Here is a 27,200-nt window from a genome sequence, read left to right on the forward strand (position 1 = left end):
GTATTTCCCTGTTTGAGATTTACAATGAGTCTGCACAGTGGCAGAAGAATATCGATGACGTTTGTCTCTTTCCAGATATATGGCAAGAAATCCTAGACGACTGTCTCTTTCACGTCGAGCCTGAAATCCAGGTCAGTTAAGGAATACATGACTCATATTTGCTGAAAATTAATATTTACATATTTAGAATAATTGATGATGAATACTTTTTGTGTTATCAAGTATTTATTGATTTAGGGAGAGATGAGATTTTCATGTGTGCATGTTTGTGTACTCTCACAGCAAGCTTCCATTGAGGCAGCCCCAGCTTTTTACACAGAGTACTGCCGAGATGCTGAAGGCAAGCTGGACACCAAGAGACGAGGTAGGCAAAGATGACATCCAGTAGGATTTTGGCACTAAAATTATCATATGGTCAACAGATCCTGACAATATGAACCTCTATTAATCAGGTACCATGTCTCTATTCAATTATGTTATATACTTTGCTCCCATTCTCTGCAAAAACTTCATTTTGAGATCCAGTTCAGTTGATATGATGGTAATGATATCTGTCTGATCTCATTACATTCATGGGGGCGGTCGGGTAGCGTAGTGGTTAAAGCGTTCGCTCGTCACGCCGAAGACCCGGGTTCGATTCCCGACATGGGTACAATGTGTGAAGCCCATTTCTGGTGTCCCCCGCTGTGTTTTGCTGGAATATTACTAAAAGCGGCGTAAAACATACACACTCACTAACTCACTCACTCATTACATTCATGAGTGAGAAAAAGTCTTGCTAAGTTAGTCTAAGAGAGTCTGAGAAGTGACATTCCATCCAAAAACAAACCTTTGTGGCAAATGGGTCCTGAGTTTATACTTTTATCATAATGGAATGGAGATATCTTCAGTGGATTATATGTTGAAGTGAAATCTATTACGATTTTGTAAGACAAAATCACATGATGCTGATGCAAGTACTAATTACTTTAGAAAGTTTAGTACTAATTTCAGATCTCAATTCTGCCAGATATTTCTAAATTCCCTCAATTTGGGGTTGGCATCATCTAATAATGTGACTTTGTGCTTTTATTTCGTGAAAGTTGTGAGGTCCCTAAATTGAAGTCTTTGAGTACTGGTCTGAGTTATTGTGATGTCTGTCCCCAGAATTGTTACAAAAACCTTGTTTAGCCAGACTATATTGTTCCCAGGGAAATTCTCCAGATTAACAATTTTTCAGGTCAGCAAATCCTTGACATGGAGTAGTTTCCCTTGTGTATAGGTACACATGTCAAACAGCAATCTCAGGAAAGCAGGGTTTCCAGACAAGCAGTGTTTATCTGTATGTGACACATATTAAACTGACATGCTGTGGTATAACTGAAATACTCTTCAAACCAGCTATAACCTCAGCTCAGCTGATTGTCTTTTGGAATGTTTTGACATACCGTTCCTTACTAGCTGCAATGATCAAAGGTCAACGGAGCTTCTGCAATAATCTCCTGTCTTTCCATTCCACTGCCATCTATAAAGCAAAATATATGATATTTTCAGATGCTGTTGTGGAGAAGTACTTGAAAGAGCTGAAATCATCAATTGAAATATCCAGGTAGTCAAAAAACCTAGTTTATTTCTTCTTTTTTAAGTCCACAATGAAAGCTACCTAAAACTGTTACAAGCTCATTAAAATCAGATCTTAGTGCCTGCTACCACAAAACACTGGAGGTCAACATTAGCCAATCAGAAAGCAGCTTTCTCAAGCTTGATTGCAGTAGTTCAAAACTAGTGACTTCAATTGCAGACTATGCTTTGAAAAATATTTTGACAGGGTTCATGATTAAAAAATTTGATCTTGATGCAATCAGATGTACAACCCGTAAGTGTCGTTCGGAATACATTGTTCTGCCTCTGGCACACAATGCGGGGGGATATTTTCGATGCCTCTTCTATCTGTCCATCTGTAATCATTTCATTACCGGAGCACAACTCGAAAAACATTCAATATTTTTCAACAAAAATGGGCAGATACATCGAACAGATCCTGAAGTGGTGCCTTTTGCTATTTACAGAGGGACAGTTGGGTAGCCTAGTGGTTAGAGCGTTCACTTGTCAAGCCCAAAATCCTGGTTCGATTCCCGACATGGGTACAATGTGTGAAGCCCTGGTGTTCCCCGCTGTGATATTGCTGGAATATTGCTAAAAGCGGCCTAAAATCAAACTCACTCACTAACTATTTACAGATTTTTGGCAGTTTTGCTTTTCTCGATTTCCATGGAAACAATCTGTCTCATAAGGGGGTAGATTTCGGTCCTGGAGTACAACTTAAGAAATGTTCAATATCTATCAACAAGTTTTGGGAGATATATCAAACAGATCCTGTAGCCATGGAATCAATTTGGACTTAATTTCTGGAGCAGAATTTCAAAACCGTTAAATATTTCTTGTTGAAACTTTCTCCATAGATCAGTCTATGGTGAACAGGTTGCTTTTGCTGATTTGGGATTTGGAAAAATACTTAACAGCTCTATTTTCTTCTTCAATGTCAGTGAAGCAATAGTGGGGTATTAGTAGCCAAACTCCATTTCCGAATTGCACCAGACCGGGGGGATATGTCTTCTCCTGATGACTCTTGTGTTAACCTCTTTGAGGTTACATGATTAGAGAACACATTCTGACGGTCACTTTCCGGACCTGGTAAGCGATGCTCTGATTGGGTTGATGAATGATCTTTCTGACTTGTTCGTAATGGATGTAGTCAGGTTTTATTTAGCAGTAGCGAGAACTAATATCTGATTTTAATGTGATTGAAAACTGTTATAGTGAACAGATTTGAGAAGGCAGCTATGCCTTTATAGATGGGCGACATGAAATGAGTTATTTGTGCATGTCAGCTGACACTGCGGAAGTACAAGAGGCTTGTGTTTGCAGGATGGGACACAGTCTAGCACTAGGGGGCTTCCCCCAGTTCATGCTGGAGGGGAAGCTGATGGAAGTCCTCATGGGGTTGGTGCATGCGTCCACCATCAAGGAGAAGTCGGTCCACATGGCCGAGGCACGCAGAGATGCTGTGAAGGCCATCACTAGGTCAGTGACACGACAGCAGCATGCAACTTTAGCCACTTATCTCAAGTCACAGTCTGTATAAGTCTGTTTAGTTTTGTACATTCCTGATAAAGGTCCCTAGTCACAGTCTGTATAAGTCTGTGTAGTTTTGTACATTCCTGATAAAGGTCCCTAGTCACAGTCTGTATAAGTCTGTGTAGTTTTGTACATTCCTGATAAAGGTCCATACATTGATACTACAATCTGCTGATAATGATGCCAAGAGACAAATTGGGTCTGGCAGACTCTGAAGTTTTTGGCAGTCTACTATGGGTACTGTCAAGCTCTCATTTCATAAGCAATTTCACCCCCAAAAGAGGCCATAATTGTGCTATTTTTAGTGTTGCCAAGTTATCTACCCTTATGTCCTTCTGCAATATGCTTCAGTTAGCATACTGTGAATAGATGGTTAATGTATCCTATTCAAACATTTAAGATGGCATTGCTGATATGTCGATGGATGAGTGAATCAAAACTCTGCTTCATACCAGTAGGTAATGTTTTCAACAATAGAATTCACATTCTTGCTGAAAGATAAAAATCCTCGATAAGAGCCATGTCCTCCATTGCCTTGTCTGTAAATTTCCGTTGCACTCGAGTGACTTCACCTATTTCTGAACACCTGATTGGTTTGGTACTTTAGCAGGCTTTCCATAAATGAACAGCCATGTTGGCGCACAGTTCTCAACACAATTCTGGCATGTCAGCATTAAAACTCAGAAAGTTTTTGAAACTTTGAAACCTATTCACAAAATATGAAATATGGCATCATACCTCTCTTTAAGACATGACAAATCACAATGAATATGGCTGTTCGAAAATAGGTGTTGTTCTATAATAGGGTACTGGACAATATTATAATATAGACTTATGTCAGTCCTGGTGTTAAGATCTTTTTGTAGAGAGGACCAAGTACTATTGAACGGTAGGATTTGTGACACTTCTTAAAGGACAGCCTGTAACGTTATAATCCGATGGAATTGATCGCTGTATTTGCCCTTCAGCAACTGCTGCTGCCTGATTTCACTCTCACACGCTGCTTCATATGGAGAAATGCTGAAATATTTCAACCTATGGTATAAAAGTTAATGATGTGATCCTCCCTGGTTTCAGCATTGTGAAGACAGTGGGCGTGACCCTGACTGGGTCCCCAGGCTCCTGTATCTGTGCTGACAACATCTGTACAGTGTTTGACGCCCTGCTGGCCGCCATGAAGGACTACACACTCGACTCCAGGGGAGATGTCGGATCCTGGTAGGCAAGTCCCAGTGTACACTAGTGGTACTGCAATGGGATATAGACAGTTTTGTTTAAGTACAGGATAAACCCCAGCAGGGTAAATGCGGATATTAGAAACTACAGATACTTAAAATGGATGACTGCCTTCAAAGCCGTTAAGCAGTTTGCTGTGTAGATGTTGTTTTGTGTCCCCAGGGTACGAGAGGCCAGTATGATGGGACTGGTGGTCCTCATGTCCCTGTCAGTCAAGGAGGACCCACAGCTCATCACTCCAGATGTGTACGTAATCCTACTGTCATGCTTTGTATGTGGCTAGAGTAGGGGATATATTTGGTTCTATCAGTATTGAATTTATATCATGGAATAAGTATCAATGGCCCTTCCCTACCCGCATCAGGCACACAGCATCAGAGGACAAGCTCCTTGTGAAAAGACATGTCCATTGCTGGTTAGGGGTTGGGTCCACTACTCCCACCCCCCAACCCTCCGTCATGTTGCTGGAATATTTCTGAGTGCACTGTTTCACAGCAAACACAGGGGGAATGTGTGGTCCAGTGGTCTAAGGTGCCACAATTTGCTGTGCAGAGTTGCATCCCTTGGGCACACCAGAAATCTATGATCGTTGGTTCGAATCCTGGTTTGCCCTGATTGTTTCCAGGTTTGTCAGCACTATACATCATGCTCATTCACCAAAGTGGTAATCGTCTGAGGCCTGCATCACTTCAGGCTTTTCTTCCACAATAAGCTGACTTGCTGTGATCTAACTGGAAAACTGTTCAGAACGAACTCAACTCACTAACTCATTACCATTTGATACAAATTCAAACTATACCCAGACTTTATATACTAAACTGACAGCCATATGTTCCATGTTTCCAGATGTGAGAGGGTGTTCTGCTGTCTCATTCAGCAAGCCTGTGAGAAGATTGACAGAACCAGAGCAGTGGCTGGCTCCGCGTTCATCGATCTGCTGTGTCACAAGTACGTGTTTGTCCTATTGTTCAGACTCTCTTCGTCTCATTCAAGACTAACTCAGCTGTCATGTTTCTGATGACGACCTTGTTCACTTGCTCTTTGTCTCTTTGTCAGAATATGTTTGTGTAAAGGATAGCTTTAAAAACTATCAAATTGAGCCATCAGGGTGTACTTTTTTCCGTGTTGTGTCCATAAGCAATATTTTCAAATTATCTATTTAAGAATTGACTTTCACTTTGTGTGAGTTCATTGGAGTATGAACCTTCATAGAGTGAGGACAAACTGTATGAATGTTGGAGCTTATACCAGAGACTACATGGGTTTTGTATATTTGCAATCTCTCTTTCAGACCGCCCCTACCTCACATTCCCCACAAAGAGAGCCTGGATAATATATTTCAGTAAGTAATTCATTGCATTGGTGATGAGTATTTATTTTTGTGTCTGAAAGATTCTGTTTATTACTTTTAAACATAAGTGTTAAGACACTTTCTTCACTCACTTTTCAGCTGAAAAAGAAAATATCAATTCTCATCCCTGACAATAGTATCATCAAACAAATCAATATGGCAACATATCTATCGGGGTAAAGTGACATATCGATTTGTAAATTTGACTTCAAAATGTTTTTGCGTTTATGGAGTTATGAATGTAAGCCTGGTGTCCAAACTTTGCGTAAATTGCCTACACTAATAGTAGAGAAAGTATTTGCCAAGAAGTGCTCACTCTATCTTAGTTCAAATGAATAGGATCGGTGCCATTGTGCCCATGTACCAAAGCAGCTGCTGAATTGTTAAGTGACAGGATTGTTAGGTTCGAATACAATCTTTGAAAGGTAATCCTCAGACAGAAAAAGTTTATATATGTTGACATTTCATTTTGTTTATTGTTGAACTGGTATTAGCTTGTTTTGTAGGTAAATTGTACAATGTAATAATCAGCGAACACTTCGACATTATCACCTTTGATAACATGTCTAAATGTTATTTTGGGGAGCATGGGTACCTCAGTCATCTAAGATGCCGCAATTTGCTGTGCACAGATGCGTCCCTTTGGCACACCTGAAACCTATGACTGTGGGTTCGAATCCCGGTTCGCTCCATTCGTTTCTAGGTTTGTCAGCACCATACCTGTGCTCGTGGGTTTCATTAAGCTGACACTCCGTGATATAACTGGAATACTGGAATACTCACTCACTCAATGTAAATTTAAGATGACACACATATTTGGCATTTAAGTGTCCTTGGAGCATGGATTGTGGAGATCATGAGTTATATGTGTCAATAGAGTTAGGAGATTTTAAGAGCTGTAATCTTGGCCTTTTACTTCATGAAACTGCAGCTTGGGGAATGTACACTAGGGCTGTAGCGATTCACTGATAACCCACGATGTCATCGATACTTTAGTGCAGACGAGGTGTGAGGTTGTGTTGTGATATGCTGTTGACAGCAACAGAGAAGGTAGCACACTGTCACCTTTAAGCATGACGGAACACGAGGAGAACAGGTAAAAATGGACACACCCACTGCTTCAAATCTTCAGCTTGGAGAAATTTAGGGTTTTAAAAGTCCTCAAAAGGCTGAGAAATGGGTGCAGCAAGAGGTTGTAGAATTGTGCTTCAGTGATTTCATACTTTCTTTGCAATTTGTTTAGGTGTATTGTGATACCAGTGGTATCGTCAGTCCGTCAGTCTCAGGCAATACTCAGTTCTAGTGTACCCAACGTTCAGCTCATGACATCCTGTACATTCAGCTGTTGTCACAAGTAACAAATATATTATTGCTTGTTCTCAGTGTAATATATATATTTGTGACACATTAGCTTCTTCTTTTACCTGCCAGTGGACTGTGAGTTTGGTGCCTCAGAGTGCACTCCGAGGCAATTGTGATGAGCAACATCAGTCTAATATTGTCATCATGTCCATACTTCTACAAGTTTGTACGACTGTGGCTGTCCAATCAGATAGCTAGATTTTATGATGAGTAATGATAAGGAGATGACCAGGGTCACATTCCACAAAGTGATCTTAGCGCTAAGTCGATCATAACTCCCATTCTTTAACACTGACTTACGACAATCGTCGCGCTAAGATCGCTTTGTGGAACGGGGCCCAGGAGCGTGAATTATTCCCATGTACAACTATTCCTCTATTCCTGTACAGAATGGCTAATACAGACTATCAAAAAGTGATGGGGAATCAGATGAAACTTGTGTGGGGTAAAATGCTCACAGATGAAGAAAATCGTCAGTAGGTATAGATTTATCAAAATTGTTCGACTCAAAACAAGTTAAAGAACATGGCATAACAGATTAACTATAGTAATACGAAAGAATTGGTGTTCTTTAACTTCTTTGAGTAGTATATTTCACATTTAGATTGTATTTGGCCTGTAGTTTAACCACCCTGTTCGGATTCCAGGGTCAGAAGGGATTCCCAGTACCTCATGTTGGTTGTAAGAAACAACTATATTTGAGGAGGGGGTGGTCAGGCTTGTGCTGGACTGATGTGATTAGCAAAACGAAATGATAAACTGACCAGCCCAAATTTACCTGTCATGAGAAACAAACTGGTTGTTAGCAACACCCTCTGGTCACTGGACCTACAGGAAATGCAAAAACGGTGGAAATTAAGCGAAATATTGCAGACTACTGTACAGAGCTCCATTTACAATCTATATTATCGTACCTCCATGTCAGAAAGCTGAGATCTGATTGGGTCATGTGATCTTGATGAAATACTATGGCTCGGCTTGGGAGGGCAATATGTTTCTGAGACGTAGAATAAATGCCTTATATCCGGCCACGAAGAAGACAGGCTGCACGTGGATTACTCAGCAGGAGAATAAGTTCTTTGTATCCCACTTCGAAGCAAAAGGCTGTACACTTTTTCCGAGTCAATGAAAGTCAAATGACATAGTATAGGTTAACTTCAGCTCAACTGAACAGCTGTTTTCTATTGATTTTGAATTTGTTTTAAATGGCAGATTAAAACATGTCGGTAAGATACATTTGTTGTAGCAGTATCACTCGGGGTACATGTGGTACTTATGTGTCCCTCGTTACGTTTTATCCCACTCGTGTCTGGCAAGTGGTATAAAACCTTACACTGCATGCATAAAACCACATGAGTGATACTGCTACTCTGAGTGATACTGCTACAACTTATATTATTCACACATGCTTGTCTCCTGTCTCCTATTCAGGTTCGGAAGTTTTGTCAACTGGGCATCCCCTTTTGAGACATTTCCCAGATTTGTACAGCTGCTCGACCAACCAAAATACCGCTACAGTGTGTTACTGGGGATGGCTGTCAGCGTGGGTGGACTCACAGAGTCTTTGGTAGGTCCTGGTGCTACAGTGTGTTACTGGGGATGGCTGTCAGTCTGGGCGGACTCACAGTCTTTGGTAGGTCCTGGTGCTACAGTGTTACTGAGGATGGCTGTCAGTCTGGGCGGACTCACAGTCTTTGGTAGGTCCTGGTGCTACAGTGTGATAGTGGGGTTGCTGTCAGCGTGGGTGGACTCACAGAGTCTTTGGTAGGTCCTGGTGCTACAGTGTTACTGGGGATGGCTGTCAGCGTGGGTGGACTCACAGAGTCTTTGGTAGGTCCTGGTGCTACAGTATTACTGGGGATGGCTGTCAGCGTGGGTGGACTCACAGAGTCTTTGGTAGGTCCTGGTGCTACAGTGTTACTGGGGATGGCTGTCAGTCTGGGCGGACTCACAGTCTTTGGTAGCTCCTGGTGCTACAGTGTGGTAGTGGGGTTGCTGTCAGCGTGGGTGGACTCACAGAGTCTTTGGTAGGTCCTGGTGCTACAGTGTTACTGAGGATGGCTGTCAGTCTGGGCGGACTCACAGAGTCTTTGGTAGCTCCTGGTGCTACAGTGTGGTAGTGGGGTTGCTGTCAGCGTGGGTGGACTCACAGAGTCTTTGGTAGGTCCTGGTGCTACAGTGTTACTTAGGATGGCTGTCAGCGTGGGTGGACTCACAGAGTCTTTGGTAGGTCCTGGTGCTACAGTGTTACTTAGGATGGCTGTCAGCGTGGGTGGACTCACAGAGTCTTTGGTAGCTCCTGGTAATGCAGTGTTGGTGGACTGAGTGTTTTGCTGGGTCCGATTGTAATATCTTAGAAGTGGTTCAAGATGACAAACATTATAAGTTACAACAATAGCTTTACAACTGTTGGTTTCTGGTTAAATTTAAGCATTGTACATACTCAAACATAAAACATACTCACCCACTCACTGACTCATTCACTATTGTTCTGGGATGTGTGTAGAGCATGGAGGCCAAGGTGCCACAATTTGCCATGCATCTCTTAGTCATGCCAGGATCTGCTGCTGTGAGATTTGAAACCAAGATTTGTCCTAATTTTCATCATTGGTTTCACAGCACAAGTGACCTAGGAGATTCCTCCCACATTAAGCTGAGACACTGTCTCTCACAACACAACTCTGACAGTGTCATACAACTAAGACACTGTCGTACAACTGAGACTCGGTCATACAGCTGAGACTTGGTCATGCAGCTGTGACACTTTCATACAACTCTGACACTGTCATACAACTGTGACACTGTCATACAACTGAGACTCGGTCATACAGCTGTGACACTGTCATACAACTGAGACTCAGTCATACAGCTGTGACACTGTCACACAACTGAGACTCGGTCATACAACTGCGACACTGTCATACAACTGAGACTCGGTCATACAACTGAGACACTGTCATACAGCTGTGACACTGTCATACAACTGAGACTCAGTCATACAGCTGTCACACAACTGAGACTCGGTCATACAACTGCGACACTGTCATACAACTGAGACTCGGTCATACAACTGAGACACTGTCATACAACTGTGACACTGTCATACAACTCTGACACTGTCATACAACTGAGACACTGTCATACAACTGTGACACTGTCATACAACTCTGACACTTTCATTCAACTGTGACACTGTCATATAACTGTGACTCGGTCATACAACTCTGACACTGTCATACAACTCTGACACTGTCATACAACTGAGACACTGTCATACAACTGAGACTCGGTCATACAACTCTGACACTTGTCATACAACTGTGACACTGTCATACAACTCTGACACTGTCATACAGCTGTGACACTGTCATACAGGGGAGACACTGTCATACAACTGTGACACTGTCAGACTGACTGTGTGTCTCTGTGTCTGTGTTGAAGGTGAAGCACTCCAGCAGCTCCATGTACAACTATCTGAGGGGTCACAACTACGAGGGCGAACAAATGGAGAAGTTTGTGCAGACTGTCGTGCAGATCTTCAAGGACTTCCAGAAAGTGGACAGGTACATTGAATATGTGTAGGAGTGCAGTGTCAGCACCAGCCCCATTCTCATGGGTTTCAGTAAAATGGTGAAAATACTGGACTTATGTTACTGTGGGCTTTCAATAAGCCTGACATGCTGTGGTATAACTGAAATAAAGCAGTTTTAAATGCAAAGTCACTTGCTCGAAACAGTACCGCTTTTCAATTTTAATCTAAGATTGTATCAATATGATGGAAGGCTTCAACTGACCTCTATAAAATACCCTCTCTTTGTCCACAAAATGTGAGAATGAAATGGATGGTGACACATAATTGATGGAAATCTTTTAACTTCCCCTAAGAAGTAAAATAATTCATATTATAGCAAAAATGGATAGAATTATCATTAAACCGCCCGCATGTTATCAGAAATGAGTGGGCCAGTGTATTGCTGGACGACGGGCCATTATCACACCCGTTGCTAGGGGTAGTGATGTCACATTCAATAGTGACGTCATCTGGTTTGTTCTCTGACGTTTCCATATTTTTAAAAGTGGGTCAGTGACATTCGTGTTGATTGCAGTAAATGTTTCCAAACTGATAATGTTGTTTCTTTTTATCTTATAGCAAATTCCATCCATTTTAGCTATAATAAGGGTCTTTTCAACCGCCCTCCTTCGTCGAGCAGTTAATAGAAGACCACGAGCTTCTGCAAATGATAATGCCCTGAAAAATAGCGTTACCCTTATAATAATGCATGAATTTTACCTTCAGAGTGTCCGTGCCGCTGCTGAAGATGATTGACCAGATGCTGTCCAAGGGCTGTTTCTCCTCCTTCACAAAGACAGAGGGGTCAGTATAGAATCTTTCTGTTTCGATAGAAAAAAGTAAAACCAATCACTTTTGGGTAATCACCTGCCTTGTATTACTGGTGGTGGTCAGAGAGCCATTGAATGTTGTGGTGAGTTTAGACCCTCATTGATAAAACAAAACATTCCTGACATGCATGGGAATCAACCAGGAGCAATCGTGACCTTCAGGTTTACAATTACAATGTGAATGTGAATACCCAAACTCCTAAACTAGGGAGCCTTCAAGACCTTTACTCATCCTCATCCTGACCCATGAAGACCCGGGGTAGAATAGGTCTTCAGCAACCCATGCTTGCCGTAAAAGGCGACTATGCTTGTCGTAAGAGTCGACTAACGGGATCTGGTGGTCACGCTCGCTGACTTGGTTGATGAATGTCATCGATTCCAATTCAAGGATCAGTGCTCATGATATTATTTACTGGGTTGTTTGGTCCAGACTCGATTTTTTACAGACTGCCGTCATATAGCTGGAATATTGTGGAGTGCGGCATTAAACAACAAACAAACAAAATCATCCACATCCTCGATAATGGAGTGTTTAATATCTCTTCCATGGACCCATTCACTATCATAGCGCTAAAAATAGACAATTCCAACATGACGCTATTGAGGTGAATGGTCCAGCGTAGTTATCATATGGGGAAGGAGATATACCCTGGATAATTGGGTTAGCACCAACTAGATTAATATTGTTTCATCTCTCTTTAGACACCCGTTCCCTTCTGACATGACAGAGCTGGTGAAAAAAGAATTAGCTCGCAGCGGAGACCCCAACAAGTTGATGGCAGGGGCTGATGTGTAAGTTACCAGTTTGAAAACATTTCATGGAGGCAGGAGCTCTGTTGTTAACTGTGTCACAATCTTCTTTGACTACCTTAGCCTTGTTAGGATCAGCAGGTTCAAATCCCAGATATGTCCTGAGTGTGGTCCTTAGTCTGTCAGTGCCATACCCTGCCCAGGGTTCACCATGTCTTCCTCCCATGTCTCGTCACAATATGGCTGAAATATTGCCGATGTGACGTTAAATATTAACTCACTCACTCATCCCATGTCACCCTGGGCTTTCCTTCCACATGGAGATGACAGCCAGCGTATGACTCAAACCATTTTTAAGGTCACAATAAACCCCACTTACTCACTCATCTGAAGGGGCAGCCATTGCTTCCAACAAAATCACTTTTATGCCCTATGAACTCTCAGGGGTCCTGCTTCCTTGGTACAATCCACCTATCAACCCACTCTTCATCACCAGCTTTGCTGAACTTCACCTGCATGTGACCTGTCAGCTTTGCATAGGACCACATGCCACCTTTTGTGATAACAGTACCTTTACATAAGATGCCATCTCCACTGAGCTTGTATTTTACTGCTTGCTGCCATGTTTCCTATCTACCACCCTGTAAGTCACCACTAATATAAGGGTGATCGTGTAGCCTAGTGGTTAAAGCGTTAGGTCGTCACGCCGAAGACCCAGGTTCGATTCCCAACATGGGTACAATGTGTGAAGCCCATTTCTGGTGTCCCCCGCCGTGATATTGCTGGAATAGTGTTAAAGGCGGTGTAAAACCATACTCACTCACTCAACTAATATAGGCTCGTGTTCCTCCCACTGCAGGTACTGTGGGCTTCTGGAATTCCCAGGAAACACCCGGAAAAATGTGCTGCTAAATCTTGTCATGCTCCTTTGTCACAGATACCCGAGGGTAAGTATCATGGGGTGGGGGGTGATCTCAAAAGGTTTGGGGTCAAGTTGTGACCCCCTGGTACTTCTGGGATGGTGGGATAGTATCGTGGTAAAGGTGTTAGCTTGTCATGCTGAAGACCAAGGATTGGTTCTCCATCCATATGGATGCAATGTATGAAGCTTATTATTTGTGTCCTGTGATAATGTTGCTGGAATGTTACTTAAAGCTGGTCTACGACCATTTACCCTTCTGTTGAATAATAGGATTCATTATGAGAAAACATTTCCTTGACTGCACCGGAAGCATCTTGTTTTCAATATCTATCTCAATGAATGCCCTCAGTTCCATGTCTGCATCTTGAGCTGATCATCCTCTCTATATCTCTGTGACCCAGGTACGGAAGTCGACAGCCAACAAGATGTACGAGGCGTTAGTCACATATGACGACATTGTGCCAGAGGAAAGCTTGGATGAGGCTCTTGCTATCCTTAGTGATACAAACTGGTGAGTTTATTAGCATTATACGTAACCCACCAGGAGATAAGGGACGTTATGGGTGAAACATCACATTTTTTTTCCCTTCACATCATATTTTTAATACTACAATATCTTTGGAACACAAAAATACAATTCTCAAGCTTCAATTCATATTTATTTCAGAGATACATGACGTAAACATTTTTACGCATTTTCCGACTTATAACTGTTTTTGTAATAATTGCAATTTTTAGACGTAATGTTGATGAATTGAAAAGTAGACATATATGCTGAAAGGTTTTGAAATAATGTTTTTATAACATTACAAGCTAATGAGAGAAAAATATTTTTGTACAGTCCACACGGCGGTCTTCATTGAAGTAAGCTGACATCAAATGTCTTTCTGCTGTCATAGCACTGTTGTATCCTAGCACCCATAAGGTCCCCTTTCTCCTGGTGGGTCACATATAACAAACAGTATTGTTACAGAGCTTGAGAGGGTTGTCAGCTGAGAACAGGTCCCTGAGACAAACTAGTGCAGAGCACAGACACTCAGAGGACAGCTGTCAGTTGTTACTTTAGTATGGTGGTTTTGCTTATTTTGTTTCGCACTCAGCAAAAATTGAGTTCTGTGATGGCGGCCAAAAAATAATCTAATCTGGACCTGACAATCCAGTGATTGATATATTGAGTATTGATCGATGCCATCTAGGTATTATGGCCCACTATCAACCAAGTCATCAAGTCTGACCACATGATCCATATCATCACCTCTTATGACCAGCGTAGGTTGCTGGGGACCTTTTCTACCCTGGAACCCCCACAGGTTTTGTATTTTTGTGATCATACAGTGACAGCCATGGGTAGATGCTCATGCTAACAGCCATTTTCTCATCCCATGCATGAGGATATGTTTAAGTTTTTATCCCCTGCCGGGCCAGAATGGCCGAAGGGGGATTATGTCCGGGCGCAGTCCGTCCGTCCGTCTGTCCGTCCCACAGAGGGTACTAAGCTTGTGAAAACAAATCCTCCTACAGTTTCCAGAGAATATCCCTGACACTCTACACACAAGATGTTGACATGTTGATGATACGCATATCGCAGTCCCGTTTCATTTCGACAAATTTTGACAGAGTTACTGCCCCTGTTTTACAGACTTTCATTTGCCTAATTGTGAGAGAGGTACTAAGTTTGTGAAATCAACTCCTCCTCCAGCTTTTAGAGAATATCCCTGACGCTCTACACACAAGATGTCGACATGTTGATGATATGCATATCGCAGTCCCATTTCATTTTGACAAATTTTGACAGAGTTACTGCCCCTGTTTTACGGAGTTTCATTTGCCTAATTGTGAGAGAGGGTACTAAGCTTGTGAAATCAACTCCTCCTCCAGCTTTTAGAGAATATATCCTGACACTCTACACACAAGATGTCGACATGTTGATGATATGCATATCGCAGTCCCGTTTCATTTCAACAAAGTTTGACAGAGTTACTGCCCCTGTTTTACGGAGCTTCATTTGCCTAATTGTGAGAGAGGTACTAAGTTTGTGAAATCAACTCCTCCTCCAGCTTTTAGAGAATATCCCTGACGCTCTACACACAAGATGTCGCATATCGCATATCGCAGTCCCGTTTTATTTCGACAAATTTTGACAAATTTTTGGGAGTTACTGTCCCCGTTTTACGGAGCTTCATGAAATCTACTCCTCCTCCAGTTTCCAGAGAATATCACAATATCTAACTATAACTATAACTATAGTTAGTTTCCTTGTATAAGGTTTTGTGGGTGAGCTACATCCTTATGGCATCAGCATTCAGACTGGATTACTCCCAACAAAATGTTCTGCACAATTTGTTTCAAATGCAGTGCCATCTACTGTTGTTATTTCATAAAATACAAAGAAAATATAAACTTAATAAGAAAACTCATGCGGGGGATGTTGTGCTTTCAGAGCACTCTTGTCTTATATACAGTGGATTTGTTTAACTTTGTTCAATCAATCTTTCAGAAGTCTTTTGTCTTTTTTAGCAGAATGCCTTAACAAAAATGCCACATGATTTTACTTCACTGTTTTTGCAGGATGCGGTTGAAATATTTGAAAATGTACTGATATAATGATATATTAAGATTGCAAATTGTTTACACTGAGATCTGTGGATGTTTTTATAGTCACATCCTTGTGCAGGTGAAATTTGAACACACTTAATGTTAACATATTATGATTACACATGAAAGGGAGGTAACTGTTGACAGACTATCTTGTACTCCAACCTGACACCTGGCTGTGGAGATATGACGGACCCTTCACAGGAGGTTGTGGGAGTTGAAACCTGAGCAAACTGTCCGATCTAAATGAAGGATGTGGGGGTACTTGAGTTTAACAGATGTCATTTTTCTAAAATGATTCAGTTTCATTTTATTTCATTACACCTTGATTTCAATCTCAACAAAATAAAACCCACACAGAACCCAAATATGTCCTCATTAGTACACTATTGTGGGAGTACATGCCATGGCAGTCAGAAATTCCAGTGTTTATAAAATATCAGTTCTTTATCATTTTCCATTCAGAACTACCCTTTCATGATTCGTTTCTGGATACAGAAATGAGATATGATGCTCATACCAAGCAAGAATTTAGAACACTTGCCTCTGATTTGCTGATTAGATAGTTTACCTGACCCAAAAGGAGGCTTTGTCAGATCTTCAGGGAGAGAGGTGTGAAGTTTCCCGAGGCAAGGGAGTTAACTGACTATAAAAATCCAATTTCCACCCTTGCTGAACTAGGCTGGTATTATGGAGTAACATTTTGGAGTAACAAGTCTATGCATAGTTCAGTCAAAGTCGTGTAACGAAATTGACATTCAGGTCATAAACAACATGGCGACTGCCGTGCAGATTTCCGTCAATTGTAGTTTTTAGAGCATGTGTACTGTCAACTGGGCGACAATAGATAGTTTCCAAATTGTTTCATGTTGTTTATCAAGGTGCTCAAGTTATTTGATGCACTGAGTGTTTAGTCAAACCGTGTAAATCCAAGAAATAACAGAAAAATGTAAAGAAACATCAGAATACCATATAGTGAAATAATACTGTATGTCTCTGTATAAAAAGAATTCAATGAAAGAGAGAAAGACCATGTGCAGCATGAACACAAACTGAAGCCATGACATGTAAGATTGAACAACCTTTCATCACCTGCCCTGTTTGCTCAGTGAGAAAACAGTGGGTCACAAAACTTAATATGATATGTGAGGATGCAGGTTCCTTTCCCATCATCCATAATCAAAATTTTTCAATTTAATTGTTCAATTTTTTTGTTTCAAGTGTTAAATTTTTAGAACACTGGACGTTTGAAACACGAAGTCCAAACTTCATCTGCTACTCAACTTATCAGGTCTTACTAAGAAAAAGTAAAACCTCCCAAGAAGTTATTATAAAAAAAACACAACTACAGTCCAAAACAATGTGATAACCGTGATAGGCTTATAATGACTGGGCATCACCATTTTGTTTGAAGAACATACAAGTGATATTAGAGGTGGAATCTGATTGGTCAATAGGAGGGACATAGATGGGACATAACTCGTAATAGCCAGTGGTGGCGCTACGATCATGCCAACTCCAGCGTAGTTCAGCAAGGGTGGAAACTGGACTTTTACAGTCAGTTAGCCCCATTGCTTCAGGAAGATGAGAGGTGTGGGACCATCCAACTACTAAAAGAATAGGATTAACAATTCAATATATTTATTGCTTATGTTAATGCCTACTATGTATTTGTTGTCACTGATGATTAAAGGCTGTCATTGCCTCATGTCATTATCATTTTGTTTCTTGCCTATGAATACAATAGGCATGGCAACAGTTCAGCAAGTTTGGTGTATTATATTTATATAAAAGCTTTTATTTTAATGCTGAACCTACTCCAGTTACAATAATAGCAGCCACAATTTCTGCAGTTGAGCATTTTGTTGCCATACTTCTTTATTGGATCTACCAAGACAAAATTTTAACTACCACTAAATGAATCTGTTACCAAATTTCAGTGAATATTTCAACGATTTGAGAAGAGGTGTAACTCCTCTAGCATCAAATCTTTTTCATTACATTTTACATCATAATCTTTTTGCAAATGTGTTGTTGTTTTTTATTTCATTTTTGCTAATATATTTTGAGATGAAATCCATAAACCAACTAGAAATATACAAAAGATTTTTCTGTGTTGGAAGTAAGACTTTTGTACAGAGAGTGTAAGACTAGGTGAAGTGCCTTTAAAATATTTCCATTTATTCTTAGAACTAGCCTTCAGTGATGTCTGTAGATTATGAATATAAGACAAGAGTCTCTCCTGAAGTTGGAGGACTTGTGCACTTAGCAGGCTCAAGACTGAACATGAAGCCTTTTTATTGGGTATATTGAGCCTCTCTGGGCTATTTCTGGTTGCCCCTTGTAGGGAATAGGTCCCCAGCCACCTCTGCTGGTTGTAAGAGGTGACCAAATGGATTGGGTGGTCAGACTCAGTGATGTGATTGATAGTGTGTCATTGTAGCCTGATGGTGAGGATGTCGCTGAAAATATCGATCTCTGGATTGTTGGTATTGACTCAATTAGTTTCAACCGGGTTAGTATTGGTCTTCAGCAACCCATGCTTGCTGTAAAAGGCGACTAACGGGGTCAGGTGGTCAGGCTCGCTGACTTGGTTGATGCATATCATCATATCAATTTGCGTGGATCAATGTTCATGATGTCAATCACTGGATTGTCTGGTCCATATTTGATTATGTACTGACTGCCTTCGTATAGCTGGAATATTTCTGACTACGGCGTTAAACAACAAGCAAAAACAAAAGTTATAAGCCACCGTCATATAGCTAGAATATTGCTGAGTGTGGCATTACACAAAAACAATCAAACTGTATCTTGTCAAACTCAAAGTGGTTAAGTTAAACACAACTGCAGTATGTATGGTATACATTGTACAAGCTGCTGAACCACCACCAGAGGTTGTAACAGAAGACTGAAACTCATAGACTTAAGATTAATAATCCTCATATGCCAGGTGACCCAGACCTCTAAGGCTCAGCATCTATGTGCATTTATCTGAAAATAACAAACAAAATAAACACCCACAAAGCTTCCATGTGTGCACCTGACTTTATCTGGACCTGCTCAGAAGACGACATCCGACCCCAGGTCTGAATCAAAAGTTTTCAATAAACGTTACAGCTTTGCGTTTCACTCATAAAATAGTACCAATAAACAAAGACAGGCATTAATATTTTGTTTTACACTTTTGCAATGTTTGAAATATCAAAAAGCTGAATTTTTTTAAATTTGGACTTTTTAAGAAAATCCCAATTTTGTACAAAATTGTCCCACATTTGTCTGCCAAAGGCAATTGGTTTGGAATCTTTGATAAGTCTCTGGTTCACTTCTGCAAAGAAATTTTGAATATTTTAATTTCTTTGTTTTAGATTATTCCTTTTGCCTTAAGGGTGTGATCCAGAGCACAAAATCTAATGCTAATAAACATACTTGTGTGTATATCTATGGAGAGGGCACTCCACATTGTGATATCTTGAGGCCAATCCTTTTCATGTTACCGGTAATATATCTGTTTCAATAAATCTAATGCTTATTTCCATTCTAGATCTAGGCACTATAAGTGTCCTTTATTGAGAATTGTCTCCTGTGTAGTGAGGTTCAGATCAGAGCTTCAGGCTGATGTGAAAGTATACCTACAAATGAAGTGTAGAAACGTAAACGCCAGAATAGCCTATTCTGAAATGCCAAGCAAAAATTGAGGCAGCTAACAATATCTGTGATGATTGGGATTGAACATTTATGATATAACATTACAATTAGTAATCATCGTTAAATTTTGATAGCAGGGCTGTATGGTTTTGCTAATAAGTCATCTGGTTGCGTGCTGCATTTGTCATCCTACCTGCCCATCACAAGCTAAACTAAAAAAATATTAATTATAACTGGTTAGCAAGGAGTTGACAATTAACCCTGTATGACTGTGTATGAGGTCTACCACTGGCACGTACCATTGTAAAGAAAGGGGTAGCAGGTGGTCTGCGACAAGTTGTACGAAGGATATGTACATGTCCTCTCTCAGCTAACAGCTGGTTCTAGTGGCGAGTTCAAAGGCACATAATTGTACATGCTGATGTGAGGTTCCACGTAACTGTGACAGCACATTTGCATAGAATCCTACTATTGAGAAGTATCATGACAGTGAAGGGAATTCACTTACTGTAAAAATGGAATACCTTTTTGTACTCCAGAGAGCAATAATGAATAGTGTCATGTCATTCATCAAATGGTTGTGACAGATGAGTCCTTAACGTAGTGAAAGTTTACTCATGAATATTCCATAATTAATCCCATGTGATTGTTAGTATTGCTAGCTGGATTTATTTTGAGATAGCTGGAGGTCATAGTATAGTATCGACTTGTCACACCGACCTCTTAATAGTCTTATGAGAAACGACCGCCTCCGTGGTCTAGTGGTAGAGCGTCTGCCCGGAGAGCGGAAGGTCCGGGGTTCGAGCCCCGGCCACATCATACCAAAAGACGTTAAAAGATGGCACTTGTTCTTACCTGTCTGGCGCTCGGCATTAAGGGGCTAAAACAAGGACTGGTCGGCTTGGAGTCAGTATGCTGTGTCTGAGTGGGGTATTCATGTTAAAACTGTGGCATGGTATCTCAGTGGGCTAGCACTTTAAATCGGCATCAGTCCTGACTAGTGCAAACACACACATACACGTACATGCACGTCGCTATATAAGTGCAATAATCTTGTACGCGATGTTAAACCCAATTTCACCTCACCTCATCAAGACTACCTAGCAATAGAATTAGGTTGTATTTCTCACCATGGCAAGAACCAGTACTCTAATTCTTGTTGTAGGAGGCGACACAAGGACAATTTATAATAAAGGCTAGCTGTTAAACTTTTGATCATGTGTGAATATTTTCATACCAATTTGAGTTCCAGGGTAGAATAGGTCTTCAGCAACCCATGCTTGCCGTAAAAGGCAACTCTGCTTGTCGTAAGAGGTGACTAACGGGATCAGGTGGTCAGGCTTGCTGACTTGGTTGATGCATGTCATCGTATCCCAATTGCCTTCGATCGATGCTCATGATGTCCATCATTAGATTGTCTGGTCCAGACTCGATTATTGACATACCGCTGTGATATAACTGGAATATTGCTGAGTGCGGCGTTAAACAACAAACAAACTAACAAATCATACCAATATTTCGACCAACTCCATGGTCTGGTAGTAGAGCGGAAGGTTACGTGTTCTATCACTGGCCGCGTCATTCCAAAAGACATTGAAAGATGGTACTTGTTGTGACCCTGTCTGGTGCTCGGCATTAAAGGGCTAAAACAAGGACTGGTTGGCTCGGAGTCAGTATACTGTGTCTGAGTGGGGTATTCATGTTAAACTGCGGCATGGTATCTCAGTGTGCTAGCACTATAAATCAGCATCATTCCGGACCAGAACAAGCAGCCACACACACACATGTACGTGCATGCATGTCACTTTACAAGTGCAATAATCTTAGATGCGAGGTTATACCCAATTTCACCTCACCACCTCAAACCAATATTTCAAGTTTTTTGCAACTTTAAAATTTGACATTTTAAAGGGACACAGATAACACATCTTCCTCCTTTGATCAGGTGGTCATCATTGGTCAGAATCTCTGACTTGGTTGATTGCTTGTCATCGCGGGTTGGCGCTGTGGGACATTGTTTGTGATATCAACTACTGGTTGTAATTGCCCAGACTTGATTATTTACAGGCCGCTGTGGTATAAAACAACAAACAAACACATGTCCTGAATTATGTTTAACAGTATCAAGTCTGCTAAGCATCATGGAAACCTTTTAAGACTGGTATCTTAAGGACACAGCTCCTTGTTCAGTAAATTGATTTCTTGCGAAACAATAATTACCCATTTTTTGCAAGTCTGTATCACTTCAGTTCAGTGTTCTTGTTTACCCTTGTTTGTCATTTCCTGCAATGTCAACACAATCTGAGACTATAAGTTTCTGATGACGTCAGGACACTGTGAGCAGCAGTTTCATTAAACACGGAGCAAACATGGATTGTGACATTTCTTTGTTAACTCTGTTCTATAAATGAAACGGAATATTTGTCCTGTACTTGTGGAGTCAAACATCAGATTGACTTGTCGCCTTTATTGTGTTACCCTCCATTGTTCCATGTTTTTATTATTCTCAATATTGGGACATAGCTTGAAGGATGTCTATGTTACCAAATTAACATTGCTAGTCAAAGCCAGCTTGTTGCCAATCTGTTTATGCAAACACTTGAGTCTATGAAACTGTTGTGATATTTGGAAGGGCACAGGTGATGCACTGCAATTTGCTGTGCAGTTAGTCCTCGAGCCATGCCATGGTTTGGTTGAATCCTAGATCTGTCCCTGTGTTGATACTTTTGACAGCAACATGCCTGAACTTGCCTGTTTCACCAAGATATAACTGCTGACATACTGTTATAAAGATGAAATAATATGGCATTAAACTCACTCACTCACTCACTCACTCACTCACTCACTCACTCACTCACAATATGCTTGTCGTAAGAGGGGACTAAGGGGATCGGGTGGTCAGACTTGCTGACCTGGTTGGTGCATATAGCTGGAATATTGCTGAGTGCGGCCTTAAACAACAAACAAACATACAAATCTTATCACCACTGTCTGTGTCAACTTTATATCCAAGTTTATTTCACGTAATCACTGATCAAATATGTGAACATGTCTTTAGTGAGTTGCTTGCCATCACTATGTATATTTATAATGGGACATATTGTTTGTTAGCTGGTGACCTTAGTGTAGTACCTCATTCCCCGTGAAGATCCAGGGTAGAACAGATCTTCAGCAACCCATGCTTGCGGTAAAAGGTGACTATGCTTGTTGTAAGAGACGACTAACGGGATCGGGTGGTCAGGCTTGCTGACATGGTTGATGCACGGTCATCGATCCAACTTTCATGAATCGATGCTCATGATACCAATCACTGTATTGTCTGGTCCAGACTTGATTGTTTTACAGACCGCCGTCATGAAGCTGAAATATTGCTGAGCGCAGCGTTAAACAACCAACCAACCAATCATCTGACCAGCTGCATATTTTAGTTTTTTCATACACTCAAAACTCAATAATAATACTGTACAAACATTGATTTAATTGAATTCTTGTAATCCCAAAATGCCTAATGCCATAAAAATTCCCAATAGCAATGTGTCTTGTAATCATGACAATACCATGGCTTGTATCGTTTCCAATGCAATGCTACACAGTTTACCATTTGGTTCATTTAATGTGTTCTTCAAAGCAGTGGCTTTCGACTAATGGTTCAGTATTCATTTTAAGTGGAAAACATTTTTTTGTAATCACTAACGAATGGATGTATGTTTACCTTGTTTACAAGGTCAGTTACAATAGGAGGCTTAGTGGTGGGAAAAACAGCATGTACTGAATAACATATGTGGTTGTATCAGATGAACTGTCCACTCAGCCAATCAGTGTTGTGGTTCTGAATTCCTGGTACAAGTGAGCTCAGCATTCAAACAAGCATAACTTGTTTCTGTATAACAAATAAGAATATGGTCAGGGAATTCTGAAAGCAAAAACATAGAGCCTCTCTATTATTTTGTGTACATATTTATGCATCCTGACATTTCTGAGTGGGGGGCACGGGTGGCTTAGTCGTCTAAGGCAACGCGATTCGCTGTGCAGAATTGCATCCCTTGGACACGCCAGAAACCTAAGATTGTGGGTTCGAATCCGGTTCTCCCCGATTATGTTTCTAGGTTTGTCAGCACCATACCCGTGCTCGTGGGTTTCACCGAAGTGGTAAACATTTGAGACCTGCATCACTTCGGGCTTTCCTCCCACACGCCGTGATATAACTGGAATGCTGTTAAAAGCGGCGTTAAACCCAACTCACTCACTCATTTCTGAGTGCAATGGTATCAACACCCAAAAGGGTGTACTATCGAGGATGTATTTATGCTCTGAGGTGTTTATCTTATGCTAAGATTGAAATCCGTTTAGAAACAGACATGTGATCATGCCTTTTGGTACAAGAACCCACACATCCTTCATTTAGATGGGGCAGCCAGGGTCCACCTTACTTGGTCTTCTATGGACGTGTCCTCTGATCTTGCCACAGGGATCTATCGGAATAAAAGATCAGATTTTAATGAGATTGCAAACTTGCCTCCAAGCAGTTAGATTATGTAAACTGAAGGTTTATCGTAGCAGTTCACTACCACAGGATTGTCAGCCGCATGCCTGTGCTCCTGGGTTGTGACAGACGTGGAATACTGATGACCTGTGTCACTTCGGACTGTTATCCTACAATGGACTGAACACCTGGATGTAGCTGAAATACTTTGTTGAGGGGCGTTAAACCCAACTCACTTACTGGTATACCTCTGTTTAAGTTTTTGTTTGTTTTTGTATTGTCTGTCTGTCTGGAACAGACAATCCAGTGATTGGTGTCATGAGCATTGATCCACGCATTTGGGATGTAATGACATGCATCAACCACGTCAGCGAGCCTGACCACCTAGGCCAGATCCTGTTAGTCGCCTAAGTTTAAGTGAAAGACTGCCTCGCTCGTTCCCTCCCTCCCAACCCACCCACACTCTACTAGCTCGCTCACTCACTCACTCACTCACTCTCTCTAAACAAGGAGTGCTGTGACAACAGTAATCATGTCAGATATGGTACTTAGAATGTGTCTGTTACCCAAGTCAAGATTTTCATTGATATTTATTCTTCATGACAAACACAGACAATCAGAACAGGAGCGTGCAACTGCCTCATCAAGTACACAAGGTGTACTTGAAGATTCCAGGGTAGAATAGGTCTTCAGCAACCAATGCTTGCCATAAAAGGTGACTATGCTGACTTGGTTCATACATGTCATCGATCCCAATTGCGTGGATTGATGCTCATGATATCAATCACTGGATTGTCTGGTCCAGACTCAATTATTTACAGACCGCCATCATATAGCTGCAATATTGCTGAGTGTGGCGTTAAACAACAAACCAGCCAACCAACCAAATCAAGCTGACCTTTGATTAGGGTAAATACGGTAGTTAGATTGTGTTTGTCATCAGTCATGATTCTGATCAATATCTCATATCTTAATGATCAGATGATCACCTGTTTATTGAACTGTTTATTGAACTGTTTATTGAACTGTTTCGAGTCAAGTAGAGTCATCTCAGTGCTTTTGTTTCTTCATTCTGTTGACTGAAATGTTGGTAGAAATGTTTTTTGTGGATGTGTTTATTGAGCACTGGAGATGTGACACTCAAGTAAACAATGCTTGAAAGGTAATCTTTGATGTTGAAAATAGATCCAGAAAATTCTTGGCTTGTTTAAAGTTGAATTTTTTTAAAGAAAGAACCAGAAGTTAAAACCATCATTCAACTTCCATCTGTTGACTTATCATTGCATTGATACGATGGATTTAGAAAATATAAAAAATTAAGCTTAGTGTTCTTATGATGATTACATTGATTAACAAAACACCTGTTCAACTTAGGATCATTTTTCATATTTCCTTCTTCTTCTTTTTTTAAGTGTGAACTAAAAATGTTCTTTGATCTTATTCCTGAAGAAATTCATCAGTGGATAACCTTTTCCAATGAATATGAAACCATTCCTCTGATGCTATTTGCATTGCAACCATTTCGGCTTTTTAAGACAATGTTACTTATTTTTTACTGAAGGTAAGAACATAGAGGTTATTTGGTGTGGATTGACTGAACACGCTACACTCTCTTCTAATAGACCTGATGACATGAATGAATCGGACCAATCATGATTGATCTTTGTAAATACGCTCATCTTTTTTCAGGGTATTATCTCTTTGTTTCATATGACTGCAAAACAAGAAACAATTATCTACTTTCCATGTCTTTGATCCAATATTGTGTAAATGTCAGCCATGATTCATGTTTATGATTACATGATTATATTGCCTTCCTCATTGCAAGTTCTCCATTCCCTATTTCTGTGGTATCAGGTCGACTCTTCTGCAGTCACTTTAATCAATAAGCATGCTGTAGCATTCTTTCTGGGACATCTCTGAATTTCAGTGTTATATGGCATAACTGATTTCCTTTTTGTGTTTGTAAAACTTGAAGGTTAATGATAGAGGTCATGGTTTTATGAAATGTGGAAATTAATAAAATTTATGAATTCACTGAAAATGAGTTTTAAGTTAGTGGTTGTCGTTCATGTGTTTTCCAGTATGGATAATGAATTGGACTGAATGGATATAATTTGTCCACATTGGTTCCCTTCAAACATTATCATCATGCAAACAGTGCTTTGAGGACATCAGTAGACCCGTGAAGATCCGGGGTAGAAGAGGTCTTCAGGAAGCCATGGTGACGTAAAAAAGTGACTTTGCTTGTCGTAAGAGGTCACTAACAGGATCAGGTGGTCAGACTCACATACTTTGTTGATGCATGTCATCATATCCCAACTGTGTGGATCAGTTCTCATGATGTCAATTACTGGATTGTCTGGTCTAGACTTGATTATTTACAGACTGCCATCAAATGGCTGGAATATTGCTGAGTACGGTGTTAAACAAACAAAACTAAAAAAACGACATCGGTAATGCAGTTCAGGGTTATGAATTAACACTATCCCACTAGCCCTAGGCTAGTACAAATTCCTCTAGGCTAGTGCAATTTTCCAAGTTTCCCCATTGTTTTTAACATTACAATGGCATTTTATCCTTACCCGGGCTAGTGAGGCTCTTGAGTTTATTTCTAACCCTGCAGTTCATTTTCTGCATGGAATTTGGCAGTTGATGGGAGAGTTAGTTGGAAGAATATATATCACTGTAAAAATATCTTACTCGCAAAGGTTCAGATCCTTGTAATATGTTATGCCCTAGCATAGTGAGGCTAGGTGTCGATACCAAATGATACAAGAAGTAAATATACTTTTACCAAAATTTACGTCAATAAATAACTGGCTTTGTATATTGGCATATTGTTGCCAAAAGGTCTTTTACATTATTCTTCATACCCATTTACTTGTGCTTATATTAATATATAATACCCTTTTCTGACAGTATGACAATGCAGAAGCGTTCCCAGGTTGTTTCAAATCACTCAGATTTAATAAGAATGTTTTGTTTGGGTCTTTAGTCCTTCCCTTTAGTGATGGATTTCGGCTCCTTGATAAGACAGTGTCGAGTTTCCCTGCATCATATCACAGCCTCACTCATGTCACATTGCAACAAAGTGTATCACTGTAGTCCTACCTCTAGCTGATATTCAATGGTGAACCATGATTCCCGTGTAGATGTGTCTTTAGACTTTGAAATTAACCTGTTTTCATTTCTTACTCAAATAACAGCTTTTCTTTCTAAAGACGGGAGAAAATGATGTTATCTTTGAGTTGCGATAACCCTAACCAAGCAGATACTTGCTTGTTCCTGAGAGGTTAGGTGAAATGGGGTCTAATGTTGCGTTAAGATTATTT

The 27,200-nt window shown here is 40.6% G+C and overlaps 1 protein-coding gene across 1 annotated transcript in view; it reads left to right on the forward strand.

Moving 5' to 3' along the window:
- LOC139467401 (tubulin-specific chaperone D-like) overlaps positions 1-27,200 on the forward strand; it is an 86,307-nt gene that overhangs the window by 33,408 nt on the left and 25,699 nt on the right. The window contains exons 22-36 of the mRNA XM_071248953.1: positions 76-131; positions 283-364; positions 1,534-1,588; positions 2,908-3,063; positions 4,195-4,335; positions 4,516-4,599; positions 5,200-5,301; positions 5,645-5,695; positions 7,456-7,542; positions 8,498-8,633; positions 10,508-10,629; positions 11,364-11,441; positions 12,170-12,259; positions 13,077-13,164; positions 13,541-13,650. Of these exons, the coding sequence (XP_071105054.1) occupies positions 76-131; positions 283-364; positions 1,534-1,588; positions 2,908-3,063; positions 4,195-4,335; positions 4,516-4,599; positions 5,200-5,301; positions 5,645-5,695; positions 7,456-7,542; positions 8,498-8,633; positions 10,508-10,629; positions 11,364-11,441; positions 12,170-12,259; positions 13,077-13,164; positions 13,541-13,650 (1,438 nt within the window). The remainder of the gene's footprint in view (positions 1-75; positions 132-282; positions 365-1,533; positions 1,589-2,907; positions 3,064-4,194; positions 4,336-4,515; positions 4,600-5,199; positions 5,302-5,644; positions 5,696-7,455; positions 7,543-8,497; positions 8,634-10,507; positions 10,630-11,363; positions 11,442-12,169; positions 12,260-13,076; positions 13,165-13,540; positions 13,651-27,200) is intronic.

This window comes from Haliotis cracherodii, unplaced genomic scaffold, assembly GCF_022045235.1.
Source record: "Haliotis cracherodii isolate W230 unplaced genomic scaffold, xgHalCrac1.p SCAF_2, whole genome shotgun sequence".
Lineage (NCBI taxonomy): Eukaryota > Metazoa > Mollusca > Gastropoda > Lepetellida > Haliotidae > Haliotis > Haliotis cracherodii.